Raw genomic sequence first — 19063 nt, 5'->3', positions numbered from 1 at the left:
GTGAAGAAGAAAAATAAAGACACATCTGAACAGGAATAATAATTCAGAATAAAAAATACAAAGTTTAAAATTAAATTTATATTTATCCCTAATGAGCAAGCTTGAGGCACACACAAATGAGGAAAAAGTCCCTGAGACGAAATGAGGTAGAAACCTGGAGAGGAAGAAGACTCAGAAAGGATCCTCATCCTCATCTGGGTGACACCAGAGAGTGAGATGATAAATCATGTCCTTTCTACAACTGTCAGTGAAGTTGTGTAACCAAGTGCAATATATAATTATGAGAGTGTGAGTGTTTTTAGATTTGAGACAGACTGTTTGTTTGTGTTTAATGCAGGCAGACAGCTTTGTGTGATCAGACTCTCATGCTAGCTGCTGGGATCAGATCTTTTTCTGGAATGTTGCCTCGCTTTTGTTTGGTGTTTTTGGAGACATTTACATTTAGCTGGTTAAGGTAACACTGAGGTGGGATGTTAATCAAGTTTTGTGCTTGAAAATAAATCTGAGCTGCAGTTTTCCCAGCCTGAAGGTTACAGGCTCCTTTTTAACTCGTGATGAAAGACATGCAGCTCGCCATCAAAGTACCATGATGCATTTTTTAATATATCATTAAGCTATGGAAGACAGGACACATTAAAGCTGTTGAAGAGGATGTAGCTCACTCCTCTCTGAAGCTGTCAGAGTTGTAGATGTATTATAAAGGGACTAACGCTGCTAATGATCCCATGAGAAGCTGAAGAACAGCAGAAGCCGTGTGAATGTTCAGTTGTGTTGTTAGGGAACAGATGCTGTACTTATTAAACCTGATGTTTTTGCGCTGCTCAGATTTCAGCAGTTTGACACACTAATGTAAAATTACTATTTTCTCCTGAAGACGTGTGTATCATATTTCATAAGAACATGTGTACAGGCAGAATTAACGAGTCTGCATCATCAATACTGAGATCACACACACCCACATTCCCATCCACCATAAACATGAGACTTTTTTATTATTATTGTGAGAGATACTGATGCACCTGGATAAGATAACAGCTTGTGTTGCTGTAGAGTTGTGCCTCCACTCTCGTGTGTGTGTGTGTGGCTGAGCTGAGGGCTGTGCTGCTTTATCTCAGCGCTTGCTTATTTATGCTGCTCACAGATCTTCCCATGCAGTGCCACTTAATCATCTCACCCATAAGGATGTGCTTATGTGGCTTTCAGCTTTTTTGAGCCTGGAGATTTATTTTTTTTTGGTCTTTAGCAGGAGGCTGAGACAAAGCTGGCATTATCTCCATCTGAACTGCTGAAGCTGAGAGTGCAATGTGTTCATCCTTCATGATTTGATATGAGCATGCTGCTCTCTAGTGTAGGAACTGATCCACTGCTGCCTCTGTGTGTTCGTCCATTTCCTTCAAACTACACTTCAATTTCAGATTTCATAGATGGATTAAATACAGATAAAGAGATTTTTTAAAGCTAGTTTAGTTAATGTATAATTCTTAGAAAATGATTATATTAGCTTTTTTTTTATAAAGCGTGGACTTTTGTGGACTGTCTTTGTTTTTAATGAATTTTTGGTCATGTTGTTGATTGTGTTTGTTTCAGCAGCTGGAATAATTAAACATGGTTCACTTTAAACATTTTAGTTTTAAAACATTTCAAGGTTTCAGTGAAATAAACAGTGGTGTTGTGCCTTCACACTGCTAGATATGATGATCATGGAAGGTTGTAGGAATGCACTATTATTACAGAACCAGATAATTTACTATAGAAGTGTGTGTGTGTGTGAGAGAGAGAGAGAGAGAGAGAGAGAGAATGAGATTAATGAGCTATTTAATTTAGTGCAGGGTAACAGCACTACTTTACCTCAGTGTCTGATTTTTGAAGTAGTAGAAACTCACAGCTTCATTTTTAGTAGACATACCTTCTCTCTCTCTCTCCCTCTCCCTCTCTCTCCCTCTCCCTCTCTCTCTCTCTCTCTCTCATAATGTAATTTTATCACATTATTTTATCTCAGTGTATGATTTTGAGCATGCAGAACTCTAGATCTAATGACCCGGATAGAAAATAACTGATGAAAATAAACTGGTTTTTTTATCCCTTTTTATCCCACATTTTGCCCTGAAAACATCAGTACCAGCTTTAACTGCCAAGTGATCACGCTAGAAGCGGGATAATAAACGTCGGTGTGTTACGTGATTTTAATTCCCTCCGCTTTCACGTCGTTCATTAGAAACAGTCTCATGCACACCTGAGTTTATGGACGTGGGAGAGACGGTGCACTCAGGTAACAGCATGCAGTGATCTGTAGAGATGTAAAGATCTGTAAAAGTAGTTACACAGGAAGTACCATGGAGCAGATAATAACAAAATAACGACAAAAATATAATAAAAGCTTTTTTCCCAGGTGCAGCATGTTTGTCGACATATGTCAAAAGTTGTTCTGTTGCAGTGTGTGTGATGTGATGTGCTTCGTGAAGGTGTGAAGCTGTAAGATGATGTGTGTCTGATAAGCTGAAGGCTGAGGGGTTTGTTATAAACTGGGTCTGTAACAGCACTGGTTCTCAAACCGGGGGCTACATGGAGCTACAACACCTCATTGAAAGGCTCAGAAGTAGTCTCTAATTAGTTATTTTTCATTTTACCAAATTAAACTAAACGATATGGCTTGATGAACTGCTCTGTGCTTTACCAATCACAATTCACAGCCATCATCTCACCAGAACAGCACCATCTTCACAACTCCACTGAATATACTACAGAGCTGTAGAAAGGACATGATTTCAGTAATTATAGTCTCGCTCTCTGGTGTCACCCAGATGAGGATGAAGTTCCCTTCTGAGTCTGCTTCTTCTCCAGGATTCTTCCTCATATCGTCTCATGGAGTTTTTCCTCACTGGTGCCTCAGGCTTGCTCATTAGGGACAAATATATACTTAATTTTAAACTTTGTCAATTTTGTTCTGTTCTTGTTCTGTACACGTGCTACCTACAGGAATCACTCTGTGTAATAGAGTTAGATGTCTGAACTTCATGATTCCTTCTCAGAACTGATCACATGGCCATGTAAACAACCTGTATGTATCATCATCAGTCAGACCATTAAAACCCAGACTTGTGTGAAATGCTTTGTTTTTTTCACCGTTGTTCCAACACACAGCAGTATACTCTGAATAGGATAATGAATAGGTGCGCTTGTTATGTAGTGACACTGTCTGCATTATATAATCAACATGTTATGTAATGAGAGTGGTCATGTATCCATCTGCTTTATATTGGGTTTGTTTTATTCTGATCCTTTCTGCTTCTGGATTTCAGGCAACTGCAGGAGTTGCAGCGTCAGAAGGAGCTAGAGCGCGAGCGGCTCGAGCGAGAGCGTCAGGAGCGAGAGCGGCTCGAAAGAGAGCGTCAGGAGCGAGAGAGGCTGGATCGTGAACGTCTGGAGCACGAACGTCAGGAACGTGAGAGATTGGAAAGAGAGCTGCTGGAGCGCGAGCATCAGGAGCGTGAGCGTCAGGAACGGGAGCGTTTGGAGAGAGAGCGTGCAGAGCAGGAGCGTCTGGAGAGGCTGGAGCGTGAGCGTCAGGAGCAGCTGGAGAACGAGCGTGCCGAGTGTGAGCGGCTAGAGCGAGAGCGTGCCGAGAGGGAAAGGCAGGAGAGAGAGCTCCGAGAGCAGATCGACAGAGACGACTCGGACAGAGGACGACGCGTCTCCAACACCGGTGAGCTGCTCTGCACTTACAACATCTTATACACAGCAGCTCAGCCCACAACCACTGCAGTGTTTCTCCATACAATCAGTTCAGGGGCCTTGAAAACTTTACACTTAGAACAGGTGTAGTAAAACTACAGAACTAAACCAATGTGTTGAAATTTTATAGAGAATAAAAACCCTGAGGGGAGAGTGAGGAAACTGCCCCAGAACAAGAAGAAACTCTGATTAAAAAGGCCACATATTTTCTGTCCTGGGGAAATGATTCAGGTTTCTTAAATCAGAAGCCACAGAGAAACGTTCACACAGACCACAGCCTGGTATTTCTCACTAAACGCCTATAACATCAGGGAGAAGCTTTGTTTTCAAGCTCAATTTATGAACATGAAGATACAGTTCTGTAGAAGATACTGTTCTCCCTCAGGTCTTCCAAATACATCACATTTCTGCTCGTTCAGACAGTTCAGTGTATTACATGATGAATTCCATTTTTACCATTTATGAAATTTCAGCTAATTTATTTTTATTATATAATAAAATCATTTATTCACAATGAACCATTTTTTTTCCATTTAGACCTTTTGGAGAATGAGGAAGCACACACAATAAATAATACTAAAAATAAACATTAGTTTATATGGAAAAGACAGTAGAAGAGTAGAAGAAATTGTTTAAATCTTATATATATATATATATATATATATATATATATATATATATATATATATATATATATATATATATATATATATATATATATATATATATATATATAACCTTTAGCTAGAACATTTACTATTTAATCTTAAGGTGAAAAATTATGTTCTACTTTAGACTTGATACACTGCAGTCAGACATGATGAGGCAGGTCTCCAAGAGACATACAGTACCATGTGATTAACAGGACAAAAAGAGGCAAACAATATAGTATAGACGTCGAAAAAAGGTGTGTTTACTCTCTCTAGAATTGACTGTTAATGGGAAATGGGAACTGACATATCATGTTTTCAGTATGATGAAACTTTTCCTTGTCCTGTTTTCCTATAAACTCCTTAACAAAACTATTAAAGTAAAGTTTTTCACATCGGCTAAAGTGGATAAATGATCTGTTGTATTTTAGTAAAAACTTTCTTTATGGTTAGGATTTATCTTTGCTAGCTAATTCTGTTTAACCACACTGTAAAGCTGCCTAGCACTGAGTGATCCGTTCATTCTGGTTTCTAAATTGTGACAATAGAGAATGACTGTAAGTAAAAGGACATGATCAGTTCCAGCAGAAGTGACCTTGTGGCTCGTAGTAAATGCAATGCCTACTGAAGTTTAGAGAAGTTTAGCCCAGTGTTGTAAACCGTGATAAAAGGTTAGAGTGTATATAATAATTGAATATTGTCATAGGCTGATGGTGTAGGTTCCATATTAACTTGTATTTAGGAGTCCAGTTACCCAGCAATAGAGCAAAAATGTGTATATCTACATTTGTAGTTTCATTTCTTTGAACAAAGTGAGTGAAGATTCAGAAATAAGGGAATAACATGAAACTTGAACTCTGAAATAAGGAAATTATTTCTTTTAACAGCTTGGAGGTGGAAGGGGTTTGTGTGTGCTTAATTGCCTGCCTACAACATGTAAAAGTCTGGACTTTATTGTTCTTCTGGTGTGCATCTAATATTGCAACTTGGATGTCCTTGCAAAAATGAGATAAATTTCATTTAAATGAAAGCTCAGTGTGAGTACAGTATTGTAGAACTGATCATCGGTTTTGTTTCACCTGTTTATAAATGCCAGGAGCAGCGTCTAACACCCGGATGTCCTCTTGTATGTTGAGGACAATCATCCTTATACTGCATCCTTGTCATGCCATTCTTTCAGCCATTCAGCTTTGCTTTTCTGTGCCTTTCAAGATAGTACAGGAATGACTACAGAAATCTGGAGAGCCAGTCCCTCCACTAAGGAGTTAAGCAAAGCCTTGCTTCTGGCAACAGGGCTGGTGGCCTGGGAGATTGGAAAGTTTTCCACCAAGCTAGTACATAATGTAGAGAGTGACAGGCATAGTAGTGTGTAACTGGTGTGCAAGTGAACCTGGGAAGTCCACCTTGCATGCCTGGGCTACTCTGTGCCCAGAGAAGCCTTAGAGGGGAGAGAACAAGGAGTCTACTCAATATATTTATACCTAAAATTATCTGAAACTTTCTACAGCTGGGAGGATATATTTGGTTCCTTTCACCTGGGTAAGTTATCAGATATTGTCCAGCTGCACAATCAGATATATCTACAGAACGTTGTGTTGCTGGAGATCCAGAGCCTTTCTCAAGAAAGAGGTATGCCAAGGAATGATTCCCCATCAGAGAGAGGTCATCACCAGAGATATCTCCCTCATCACCAGAGACCTCTCCCTCACTGAATTCAGGGCAGTGTAGTGTCGCAGGGGTGTATGGACCTGCAATGTGATGTCAGAATAGATCAGCCTGCTAGAACTGAGGGAGGCCTGACTAACCTTCATGGCCTTCCTACCTGCTCTGAGACACCGGAATGTCCTGTTTCATGTGGGTTACAGAGTGACAGTCAGGTGCAGAAATCAGCACTCAGAAAGCCTCTGTCATACATGAAAGTTCATCATTTGGCCACACTGGTGGCTAGCCTCACTGAGATCAACTTACCTAACAGGTCAATGGGGCAACAGATGCACTGTTGAGAAAGTGCATATGCCCAGGTGGTGCAGCAGATCTGTGAGCAGATCTTTCAGTAGCAGTTAGACCTCTGAATCCCAGCCAGACTATCTGCACCTGTAAATTTGGCCTTTTGGATCTCTGTGCAAAATGATGACCTGGGTACCAGTCAAAGAAATTATCCTGACTGCTAGAGTCCCTAGCATGTAGGCTATGACTGTTCTCATGTGAGCACTGTTCTAAACACAGTGTGCACCATGTAGATTGAACCTGGTGTGTTACACTGAAACTGCATGGGGCAGCAAGTTTGGCTCACCACATCATAGCAGATGACGCATCGGTAGGAGATGAGTACCAGCATTTCTGAAAGGATGGCCTGGTTGTTTGAAGGTGGCTTTATAAATATTGGTTAATCACCAGGGTTCCCTGACATTCAGGACCACTGCCGACCTAGCTCCTCAGTGCTACAGTAGGTCACATAAAAAGAATGTTGTAGCAAGAATACTTATAGCAAATACTACATCAGTGTCCCTTGTGAATTTCTTTCAATATGCATGAGCATTAAAGGATATCCAGGTGCTCAACACCACCCCTGGTGTTTATCTGCTGTTCACAGTGTTCAGGTAACATTCAGGTAACTTTCACAAACTGTAAATTGTTGTTCATGTTGACTGTTATTTAACTTGTTTTCCATGCATAAGTGATGGAAGCTATGAATATAACCCATGTATTAAAAAATCACAATGAAGAAATATGGAGCAGAAAAATGGGGAACCATTCAGAGCATTACTACATATTCACGATCATAGCCTGATCTCTGTATATTAGCCTTCAGGATATTGGATTTTTCTTTGAAATGATTGGCCTCCAACATGTGAAGCTTAATAGTTTAGGGTGGATTTCATACAAAGTTGAACAGTTTTTGATGGCCAGTTCCATATTTTCTATGTTGCATAGATAAACGTTTTTAAATAAAATGCTCATCAGAAACTTGCATAGATTCGGTAATAAAATCTACTGGATTGTTTCTGATCATTTGTACTGATTGTTTTTTAGGTTAGACCTTGAGATTTCCGTGTGGCATTTGTTATATTAAAATATTTTTCACACTCAGTATTTCCTATAAGTCTTTGTTTTTTAATAAGTAGTTGGCATGGAGTGAATGGTTAACAGACACATAACTCACATGCGTTGATTAGCCCGACTAATCTACAAGGAGGTGGGCTTTTAGGAGTTATTCCAGTGAACCCTTTTGGTACTGGCTCCTGAAAGTACTGAATGAGAGACCACATCTTTCACCTACTTGATTGGCCATGTGTGCTCAGACTGATCCATCTTTTTGAAGAGTTTAATGATTTTATCTAACAGATTCTACTAATTTAACTTGTCCTATGTCCTAGAAATGAGTAAAATAATTATGGAGACGTAGGTCTGTGCTGGTTTTCCTGCTTCATTTGCTCCCTTTCTCTCTTCTTTCTTTTTTCTTCCTTTCCTTTCTCTGTCTTGTTTCTCTCTGCACGGCTTCCCTTCCTGGTCTGTTCAGTCTTTGAAAGTACCCTCCACACCCCTCCACCTCCAGACTGCAACAAGAGCTCTGCCTCTTCTTCGCCCGTATCCCCTTCCACCCCCAACTATCCTCCTCCTTCTTCTTCACCCTCTGTAGTACCACCTCCCACCCCGCCCTTGCGCCACTCTGCCTCTCGTTTTGCCACTTCTAAAGGCTCTGCCTTCCACCCAGTCCTACCTCATTATGCCACTGTCCCCAGGCGGCATCCAGCTCAACCCACACCCATGGCTCTGCCTCCTGCTCCAGCTTCCAAAACAGTAGTCTGCCAGTCCACCAATTTCACGCCCTTACCGCCATCGCCTCCAGTCATGATCAGTAGCCCCCCTGGCAAAGCCACCGGCCCTCGGCCCGTCATCGCTGTCCCAGCCTCCAGTCCTCTTTTCTCCTCCTCAACCGTGGCGCCCAATGGGCCTCCAGTCACCACTCAGTACCATGCTGCTTCACCAGTCTTGGGCCAGTCCCTTCCGTCACCCCCACCTCCACCCCTGCCTCCTCAATCCTTACCCCATTTCCCCACCCCCATGACCCATTATGTGTCCTGTCCATCCACCCAGCCTCCTGTTGTCCCCTCTCCTTCTACAGCCTGCCCTGCCAATGCTGATTGCTCTGTAAACTCGGTGCTGGGAGACTCCTCTGCTCCAGAGCCGGGTAAGGCCTCTTCTCTCTGTCTCTCTGCCTCCACTAACCTACTAAACCAGAAAGGAGGTATCAGAAAGGAGTATCAGCGCTTAAGTGTGAAGTTGCCATTGCAGCTATAGTTTGGTGCTTTGCTGGATGAGAATTGTTATCGTGGTAGCTTGATTTGTATCACCTTCCTCTCCATTTTTGAGAACATCTGGTCAACCTGATGCTCTTGAGCATCTATTTGCTGGATGCCTTTTTGTGTGGATTAGCATGGCATGTTTTTTTTTCTCTCTCTCTCATAAGTGTTGTGGGTCTCTAACATTTTTGAATTGTCTCAGAAGCCATCAGTATATTTTATTCGTCTGTTTTAGTTGATTTATTATTTGTGGTCATTATAGATCTCATTTGTCAGGCTTTGTTGATGACCCATCATGTAGACATCTATGTTCAGCTGTCGCCAGTGTTTCACACAGTAAACATAAAAACATAAGAATTGGGCACCACTGAATATGAATGCACGATAATGGCTACTTTCTTCATATTTTCCTGATCATTAATCAAATACATTCATGAAGGCACATTAAGCACATGTAGCTGTATCAGTGTTCTGTTCTAAAGTGATTATTCCTGTCATCTCTCTTTATGGATAATGTATTCTCTTTCTTGAAAGTTTTTATTATTAATTATAACCTGTATTTAAATACACATTCAGAATTGCGCTTCATACTAATGTGCAACTCGGTTGCTTGCATGTTCAATCATTTTAAACTTGGACCACTTAGCAGATTGATGTGTAAGCATAAAAGTGTAACCATTTTTCTATAAAATTTTCTACAATAAGAAAGTAAATGATAACATATATACAAGCGGTAATTCATTTTATGCTGTGAAATATTTTTCTGTCTGATTCTACCATGAAATGTCATCAGTAGGATTTGATTATTTAGAAGGTCTTTACATTTCATCAACATGTATTGAAGTCATCTGTCCATGTCGTGTATACTGTATTGAATCAGCTTTCAATGCTGATCACTGTCTTTTGTGTTTAGTTCATAAACTGTTCATAAACTCCAGACTCTCATTCATTTTTGTTTCATTTTGAGTGGTCATTTATATAGCTGACATGTTAGTGTTAAAGAAGAAAACCTTCAGTGAAACCGGTGCTGTATTGCACCAGTACCCTGCTTATTGTAATTTTCTCACCGCCCTGTCACACATACATCGACTTGAGGGCTGGTTAAATAGCCGAATTGAGCAGAAGAGAAACCTCATCATAGGAGTACTTCAGGGCCGTGGGATGAACCACAGTGTTAGAGAAGAGATTAAGAATATTTATAGAGCTGTCTTTGAAAATGAAGTAGCTGAATAACTATAAATCTTCTTTCACTGATCTGATCGCACTTTCCTTTTTTTTTCTCTCCACAGATTCAGTGCAGGTTGGCCCTCCTCTGCCTCCTCCACCCCCTCTTCCACCTGGCTCCACTGTGACCCCAACTTCTGCTGGAGCCCCTCCCCTTCCTGGTCCACCGCCACCTCCTCCTCTCCCCTCCACACTAACTCCCACAGGTCTGCCTCCTCCCCCTGGACCACTGCCTCCTCCCTCTGGCCAGGTCCCGCCTCCTGCTCCTCCTCCACCTCCAGCACCACCTCTGCCCTCTGGTCTTTTTACTCCCTCACCCACTGGCGATGACAACAAGCCCTTGTCCGGCCTGGCAGCTGCCCTTGCAGGCGCCAAGTTACGGAAAGTGTCGAGGGTAATATATATGAATCACATAAATTGAAAAAGAAATAGAAAAAGAAAGTACAATAGCACTTACTCTGGAAATAGTAAGCTTTTTAGAGCACTTTCACTGTCTGTCTGGTTATCCGAGACACTTCATTGTCTTTGTGTGTAGGCAAACCCTGTGCATCATGGCACTTCTCATCTATTGGCAACATTCTGCACATCTAAAACCTAGTACTTCCTCCTTAACCAAGCTCTCAGTGTAATATTTGTAATTCATTCTGCTCTGAATGACTCAGTGTGTGCAGTTCATAAAACTTACATGCTGCTGATTCCTGATGCAGAATGAAGAGCCCTGTAGTGCAGCTGTTGGAGGTGCGGTGGCTTCCAGCCCTGCCAAGCCAGAGGCTGCTCGAGGAAATGGTCCACTGCCTGGAGGAGGAGGACTCATGGAGGAGATGAGTGCCCTACTGGCCAGGAGGTACAGACACTGTCCAGTCCATAGTGGCATTTAAAGTATGAGCAGAGTAAATGTAAATGTCAGAGGTACATGTGCAGCGGCTTACATGCATCTTTCTTCACTGAATAATAGGGAAGGAAATGGATAGAGGATATAAATGTACAGGTCATTGAGCTATATGTAGGAGCAGGAAATAAAAACACTTTACCGCTTTTTCATGTGGCTGCACCAGTGATGCATCAGACCTAAAGTAAAAAATCACCCTGAAAAACATTCATGTCAATTTTTATATTAATACGGGATCTTCGTTGTCCAAAAGATTTGTTTAATGATTAAATTTTTGGTGTAAATTTTTGTTCATTAAAAATATTGGTCTATTCTCACTTAATGAAGATTTTCTTCATTACTTACATTACTAATTAGACTGGCACTGATAGTGGTGCTAGTGAAAAATTCATCTCTACATAAAATGGCCAGTGCAGCAGCCCTTTCATCCTTTAGCTCTCAGCTCATTGCCTGTACACTGCAGCTTCTTTCTTACTGCTGTCCTCAATCGAAGCCGATGTTCTCATCGTGTCATATCTCCATCAAACCGAGCCCAACTTCTGTTGTCTCCTATACGTCTACATTAATATGATCTTGAGTGAGGAAAGAAGCTCTTGCTGTATTGTTTTTAGGAGGTGACGGTGATCATTACCCCACAGGTTTGAGATGTTTGGCTTCTCTTGTTAAATGCATTTTGAACTACACAGTTTAGCCCAGTCGCATCAGACAACAGCTAATTTCTCACATACAAATATTTTACCATGAACATTATGACCTCAGAGGATGTGGTAACTCGGTGTATAAGGTGTTGGACTGTGTTAAGAAGGTTGTGAGTTCAAATCCCAGAACCACCAGGCTGCCACTGCTGGGGCCCCTGAGTGAGGCCCTTAACCCTCAACTGCTTATTTGTATAAATGAGATAAATGTAAGTCACTCTGGATAAGGGCATCTGCTAAATGCCATAAACACATTTATTGTGTCTGAGTGGGCTTTTTTCAGTCAATGGCCTTCTCCTTGTATAATATACAGTATAACAAGTTTTTTTGTTTCTAATACAGGAGACGAATCGCAGAGAAAGGATCATCACCAGAGCCTGAGCAAAAAACGGTGAGTCCACAAGACAGCAGACTGAACAGCGAACCCTCTCTATCGAGAGGATTTTCCTGCTGTCTGATACCAAACTGGACACAAGGTTTTATCCATGCTGTAACTGTATTAGAGTGGTATTGGCCTTATTAATCTCCTTTGACTTATTGAGCTCCTTCTGCTTTGTCCAACAGGAAGAAATCGAAGCAACCGTTACTCCGAAACTGTCGGCCTGTAGCACACCAGGTAAGAAGCACAGTGGTGTGAATTCAGTTCCCAGAACAGGAGCATGCAGCTGATAGTCAGTACTGATGTGTGTTATGTTTTCTAGCAAACAGGAAAAAAGGATCTTAAAGAATTGCATGACATTAGTCTTCCTGATCAGTCTTTGTATTGGTGGTGGAATTTCTTTTTCTTTTTTTTTTGTATTTTATTATTTTGCCTTTGCCTACAGACATGCCCAGAAAGCCATGGGAAAGGACAAACACCATAAATGGTAGCAAATCACCAGTTATCGGAAGGTATGAACCCCCGCAAAAAGCATGTCATCATGACCATTTTATCTGTGATGTCTCTCTCTGTGAGGGTTTTCCTGTACGTTTCCACACATCACTTTGCACCGTGAAACTAGAAAGCTGCTCAGGTGTGTTCCTCCTCACCTGAAACACTGACCGCACCTGCTTTGTCTTGTGCTTCCACAAGGTCGCATGGCAGATCAGGGTGGAGTTAAAGCCGTACTAAACCGGTGTTGTTGCATATAACACGCTCGTCCGTCTCTGTGCATACACACTACATGTGAACTCAAATAAACAGGAGAGTATAGATATCGGGTCAGTGTGAGAGGTTTTCAGTGTAGGTCAGTGTGATTTATGGCAAAATTGGATACTTAATAGTGAATATGTAATTATTATTATTATAATTGATTTTTTCATAAACAATAATAAAAAAACTAATTATACAAAGATTTAAAAACTTGATCTACAGTTTATCATTTCAGACTGTCCGCTTATTAGTGTAGGCACACAAACTTAGTCTGGGAACCAGGGAGTATTTTATTGTTCATCAGAGAGAATGCAGTACTGACTTGTCTAAAAGAAATCATAAATCATAAAAGATTATCTAACAAGAATGGATACCAGCAGGTGCACTGTCCACTAAACAATAAATAGATTGTCTTGTTCAGTGTTTTACTTGTTTTTGCAGAAGACTGGTTTAGAGTAAGATGTACAGATGTTTTGTATTGCAGTTCATTTCTTGAATCAGATGTAATTATTGTATACTTTTTTGTGTAGCAGAAAACATAAATAAAATGGTTTATTGATTCATCTCCATGAACTGACACACTGTACACAGTGTCTCACTCCCACTCTTCTGACCAGCTAGTCTTTTTACTCTCACAGACGGGATGCTCCATGGAGAAATCAGATGAGTACTGAAAAGTACAGTGATTCCTTAAACAGGTATAAGAGCCTGGAGAGTCTGAGAGCTCTTTATTCTTTTCGGTCTTTGTTGTGCTGCAGTGTTCTCAGCAGGTTGAGGGTTGGTTCTGCGAGTGTGTCACTTTCCTCTCAGCCACACAGACCTGCTAGTTCATCCAACAAAGTAATCACCACCACGTTTTCTCCCAGCATGCTTGGAGCTCATGCTAGTGCTATTTTAAACAAGTTAGAGTTCTGTAATTGTCGTTACAGTTATAATTAATGAAGCGTTAGTAAATGTTTGCATCCTGTGTAGAATTTCAGTTTAATAAATCTACATCTTGTCCTGGAGTTTTGGGCTGAATTCCTTTAGAGCATCACAGGGCAGATAAATGGGCTTCGGTGCAACAGTGTTGAATGCTAAAAACGATTAAAAAAAAAAGTGTCTGTCTACAGGGAGTCTGTGCCAACTCTCCCAGCCGGCCTCACAGATAAGGACACATGCTCTGAAACTTGTGCACATGGGCGTTTCCTATTTCTCTCACTCAAGAATATTAAATGCCAGTCTCACAGGAAAGCCAAACAGAGTTCACACCGATATCATGCAATTTAAACAGGCATGGTGAATGTAAGTGAACCGCTGCCTGTGTTCATGTCTTGTGTGAAATGTTAAGGCTTGATTATGTGCTTGGAATTCAGTTCTCTCAGGTGAAGTCCTCCACTGCTCCCAGGAGTCATTTATCTTCCTGTTAGCTGATCAGATATCACGGCATTTTGTCTCTACTCTCTGGTGATTACCTTGTTGGCACTGTGTGTGTCAGGGCGTGAGAGGGCTGCTGCTGTGTGTTGGGGTGTGTGTGTGTTGGGGTGTGTGTGTGTGTGTGTGTGTTCGGGTGTGTGTTGGGGGGTGTGTGCATGCAGCAGTACTGTAGCTTGGAGTGCTTTCACCCTTTTAAACCCGTTGATGTTGATTTAATCCTCAACTGGTGTTGGGATGCGACTGCTGATGAAGTCGACATGTGAACTGTATTGTACTGTATATTCTCTCACTGTAACATTTAATCTGATGGAGTAATAATTCTTACTTGCCTTTCCATTCACACATATACTGAATTACAAAGAGATATGTCCGATTTTAAACTTAAACTTATTTTAAAATCACAGATTCAGAAGATTTTGTTAAACTTTGATGTGTGTTACATGCAGTTTGGATCAATTTGAGGTAGCTGCAGAATTGATTTGTTTCTCACGTTCATTGAAAAGCTTACAAGCCAATTACTCTTAATATAAATATATATATAAATATAATATAATATAATATAATATAATATAATATAATATAATATAATATAATATAATATAATATAATATAATATAATATAATATAATATAATATAATATAATATAATATAATATAATATATTTTTTAATTTCTTTTATTTGGCCAACACTTTTGTCCAGTGAGCTGCATTTGAGACCCAGTCCAAGTGTGTAGGTCGTGATCTGTAGGTCAGAGCCATAAACTCTTGCTGCTTTCCTCTGACATGCAGCTGACCTTCAGAAAGTCACTACAATCTGTAGGATTATGAACAAAACAAACTCAGCAGTAGTAATCTAATATTTCCTAATTTTTTTAACTACATAATGTATACTTTATAATATAATGTCAGATACAGAAATACACTATATTGCCAAAAGCTTTGGGACATCTGCCTTTACATGCACATGAATGGTCCTGCCCTTTGCAGCTATAACCGCTTCAACTCTTCTGGGAAGGCTTTCCACAAGATGCTGGATGAGAAGGTCTGGCTCGCAGTCTCCGCTCTAATTCATCCCAAAGGTGTTCTATGGGGTTGAGGTCAGGACTCTGTGTAGGCCAGTCAAGTTCCTCCACACCAAACTCACTCATCCATGTCTTTATGGACCTTGCTTTGGTCACTGGTGTGCAGTCATGTTGGAACAGGAAGGGGTCATCCCCAAACTGTTCCCACAAAGAGCATGAAATTGTCCAAAAGGTCTTGGTATAAAGCTGAAGCATAGAGTTCCTTTCACTGGAACTAAGGAGCCGAGCCCAACCCCTGAATTCAGTGATTTGGAGGGGTGTCCCAATACCTTTGCCAATATAGTGTATGTCAAACAACAGTATGATGGATGTGTATTTTATTGTATTGAATGTTCTCTACCTGCATGTCTGGTGCTGCATGTCCTGGCTGAAATCAGCAGTGTGTGGATTCTGAAGCATTTTCTCGGATAATGTAGTAGAAACATGCTCAAACACTTGACACTATTAACAGTTCTTTCACTCAGCTATTATTTAATGTATATTTCCGTGGCTCTCACTCACTTCCATCCTGCTTGTTTATTTATTTCTCAGGCCGAGGTCTACGCCCACACCCACTGGATCCCTAAGTGCCAATGGAGTGCCATCAGAAACTCTGGACTACGACAGATTGAAACAGGTCATTAATCTCTGACAAAATTACCATGTGTTACAGGATTTCAACTGGTATTTAAGGTTGTGAGTAGATTTACAGTGTGCTCAGCTAAAAATATCAAAAATACTCGTTTTAATATTTCAGGACATTCTGGAGGAGATGAGGAAGGAACTGTCAAAGCTGAAAGAAGAACTAATTGACGGTAATACTGTGTGTGTGTTCATACAATACAGTCAGTAGTTTTGCAGTAAGGTCGCTAAAAATAAATTTCCCCAAACAGGAAGAAAAACATCTCTAAAATCTTACTATACTAAACACAGTAATATTTTAGTTAATTTATACTATTCATCACTTCCTGCTTCCTGCTACATTTAAGCCTTACACTAAAGAGTCAGGATGATGGCAGATCATGATGAGAAACAGGTGATTTCAGGTGTTTCACATGTCTTCCCCATACTGACATGCTGCTTATGTGTAGTGGATGCTGGTGAAGTGTAATAAAGGCTCAGTTATAAGCTGCAGCTGAATTTTCTCTCTCTCAGATTCTGAAAGATGAAATTCATACTTTTTCTTCATATTTTGTGTCTTCCAGCGATCAGGGAGGAGTTGGGCAAGTCCAACTCTGCGTAAGAGACCTTGACTCCCCAGCTGTTTCCCAACCATGGTCCATCACAAGGCCAGCTTCAGTTCTGACACTTGCAGTGGTAACGGACATTTTACAAAAGCATTTTAAACTCGTGGTGATAACAATAACCATGTTAATTCCGACGACGCGTTCGATGGCGATGCCATTTTAGGGCTACACGTACCAAGAAGAGATGATGCCATAGGTGTGATTTCAGGCTGTGAAATTTCCCTCCATGTTCCAGCTAGCGGGTGGGATGCAGCCTTTCTATTCGAAGTGACTGTCTATATGCAAAAGATTACTCTATCATAGAAAGATGAGCAATCGTTCTGAGGAGGGAAAAAAACAACACAACCTATAACTGAACTCTATACTGTATTAATCATTGAAGAGTGACTGTATTTTCCAGCAGGTGACGTTCATTATTTGGCACATTTGCTTAGCAAAGGCCAGTCCTGTTTGGTCAGATTAGTGTGAAGTAGAGCTTAGCTTAGCTTGCTTTGCACCACTGAGGAAATCTTTGAGTCAGGCCAAACAAGCAGCTGAAAGAACTGGGTGTAGTTTTCTGCTGCAGGACTTTGTAAAGCTCGTCTTCCTGATATCATTATAATCCCAGTATATACTTTAAAGGCAAAATAGATATTCTTCAGCTCATTTAATTATGTCTGTTCTAATATATACCATGGCCATATCAAGTAGCTTAGTCATGCAATCTTGGGATAGTCAGCATCAGTTTTGGTAATTTACCCAGGTACACTCAGTCTCCTAAACCACTGTACCACTTTTGTCACCTTTGTCTTGTATGCGAGGGAAAATGGTTTGGAATAACCGGGCGAGACGATGCCTCTCTACTGTAATTCATTGTAGCTTTTTACCAAATCCTCTCAGTCTCTAAATGATGGGTGAATGCCTATGTCAACAAGACCGCATCTGTAGATAGTGCTAATCACAACTAGCATCTTTTTTTTTTTTTTTTACGTTTCTTGGTCCACTGCAGGCTCTTCTCTTATTTCTTTTGATTTTTTTAGTGCATGTCTTGTTGAATGCTATGGGAAATCTTGCTGCCACGAAACTGAAATCGTTTCTTGTTTTCAATTTATAAGCAATAAGTGTAGCACTGACACTCGGTTTTCCTCCCCATGCGCATCTCTTTCTTCTCCGTAATCATCTATTCCCACCGTCGGTGAACGAGTGAGGGCGTGTTTTTAAACTGCACACAAGTTTTTGTCTAATAAACTGTAAACATGGACAACCTGTTTATAGCCATCATTAATTCATGCAGGTACACTGCTGTCCTCAAGAGTCCCTTAGACTGTGTTTTTATTTCTAAATTCTGGTTCTGTGGGGCTTTTTATTTAGAATCTCAAAACTCTTGTAAGTCTAAAAGCTCTATGTACAATCAGAGGTGGGAAATGAATTAACAGCATAAGACTAATGTGACTGGAGCCTGATCATGTTCTATTTCTTTGAGGTTGTAAACGTATTGGTTTTATTCTTCCCCTCAGAGTAGCATTTTGTCATGATTATTGTTATTTGCTTACAGTCCCTCTTACCCCCCCCCCCCACCACCACAGATCAAAACAGCATTCTTTTTTCCATTCCTGATCATCTGACATAATCTATCAAGGAATCAGAAAGTTTGTACAGAGACCGCATTGATTGCACTTTAATAACCTGTAAGATCAAATAACCATACTGCTGATGATGTCCATCACCCCGTGTGTGGCAGTCCCACCAAAGGTCAACAGTAACAAATCTCCAGAACACCACACTGTCCTGAGCTGCCTTTTGTTTTATGGAAGGCTGTGGACAAGAACCGTTGCAATCGAGATTGATTTCATACGTGGATAAATCTGTTTGTGATCTTCATGGTTTGTGCCTTGTTTTGAAGTCGCATTTAATGTGTCTAATATTTTTTAAAAACGACTAGTAATAATTATCCGGCTAATCATAACCTCATTCACGTTTTACATCCTGCTTTAGTACAGTATAAAAGGGAGATTTTAAGTTGTTTGTTTGGAAAAATGTGCATTTATTCTTTATGCCATTTTTATCGTTACAGTACGGTTTGTGTTAAAGTGGTTTATTCTGAATGTTTCGAAATGTCTGGAAATGTAAGGTTTGCTGCGTTGGGAGTCGATAACGATGAATCGTCGACTGTGTTTTTCACTTCTCCGTCTTCAGGAGTGGCTGAGAACCACGTCGACTTTTCCGGTGTGTGACGGACGAGATCTGTTTGAATGTCCACAAAATGCATTTTATTGGTTTCTTTTTTTTTTCTATTTTATCATTCTCCTTGTACCATACTGTTCTCATATTAGACATTTCTTACATGCTAACATTGATTTGTTTAAGCAAATGAAATAAAAATTGCAATACAGCTGCTGTTTTGTGTGAATTTACTATTTAAGTAATAGACACTAAAATAAAACAAAAATCAAAACATGGGAAGGCCTGCTTTTTAAGGGGTAAGGAGAAGAACCTGCAAACTGTAAGAAATCACCAACACCAATCAGCCATAACATTTAAAATCACCTACAATGATCACATGAGCGTCAGAACTAGACCTCAGAGCAGTAATGAAAGAGGCCTGGTCCGATAAAGGCAAGCCATTTGAGGCAGTGTGATGCTCTGGGCAATGTTCTGCTGGAAAACCCCGAGTCCTGCATTCATGTGGATGTTACTTTGACATGAACCACCTGCCTAAACACTTACAGATCA

General features: G+C 40.5%; 1 protein-coding gene across 6 annotated transcripts in view; it reads left to right on the top strand.

Annotated features, from left to right (window-relative positions):
• The window catches only part of enah (ENAH actin regulator), an 81555-nt gene extending 62833 nt beyond the window's left edge, over positions 1-18722 (top strand). For 3 of the 6 annotated variants that reach the window (XM_058379120.1, XM_058379118.1, XM_058379116.1), the window contains exons 5-14: positions 3300-3703; positions 9976-10304; positions 10618-10754; positions 11837-11885; positions 12059-12110; positions 12319-12385; positions 13265-13324; positions 15657-15741; positions 15862-15919; positions 16310-18722. In XM_058379120.1, coding sequence (XP_058235103.1) covers positions 3300-3703; positions 9976-10304; positions 10618-10754; positions 11837-11885; positions 12059-12110; positions 12319-12385; positions 13265-13324; positions 15657-15741; positions 15862-15919; positions 16310-16347 — 1279 coding nt within the window. In that variant the 3' untranslated portion in view covers positions 16348-18722. Of the gene's footprint in view, positions 1-3299; positions 3704-7902; positions 8575-9975; positions 10305-10617; positions 10755-11836; positions 11886-12058; positions 12111-12318; positions 12386-13264; positions 13325-15656; positions 15742-15861; positions 15920-16309 lie in introns of all 6 variants that reach the window. The other 3 variants (XM_058379121.1, XM_058379122.1, XM_058379117.1) reach the window with 3 other exon arrangements.
• The last annotated feature ends 341 nt before the right edge of the window (positions 18723-19063 follow it).

The sequence above is a fragment of the Hemibagrus wyckioides genome, linkage group LG25 (genome assembly GCF_019097595.1).
Source record: "Hemibagrus wyckioides isolate EC202008001 linkage group LG25, SWU_Hwy_1.0, whole genome shotgun sequence".
Taxonomy (NCBI): domain Eukaryota; kingdom Metazoa; phylum Chordata; class Actinopteri; order Siluriformes; family Bagridae; genus Hemibagrus; species Hemibagrus wyckioides.
This window is presented reverse-complemented; position numbering and strand designations above follow the sequence as displayed.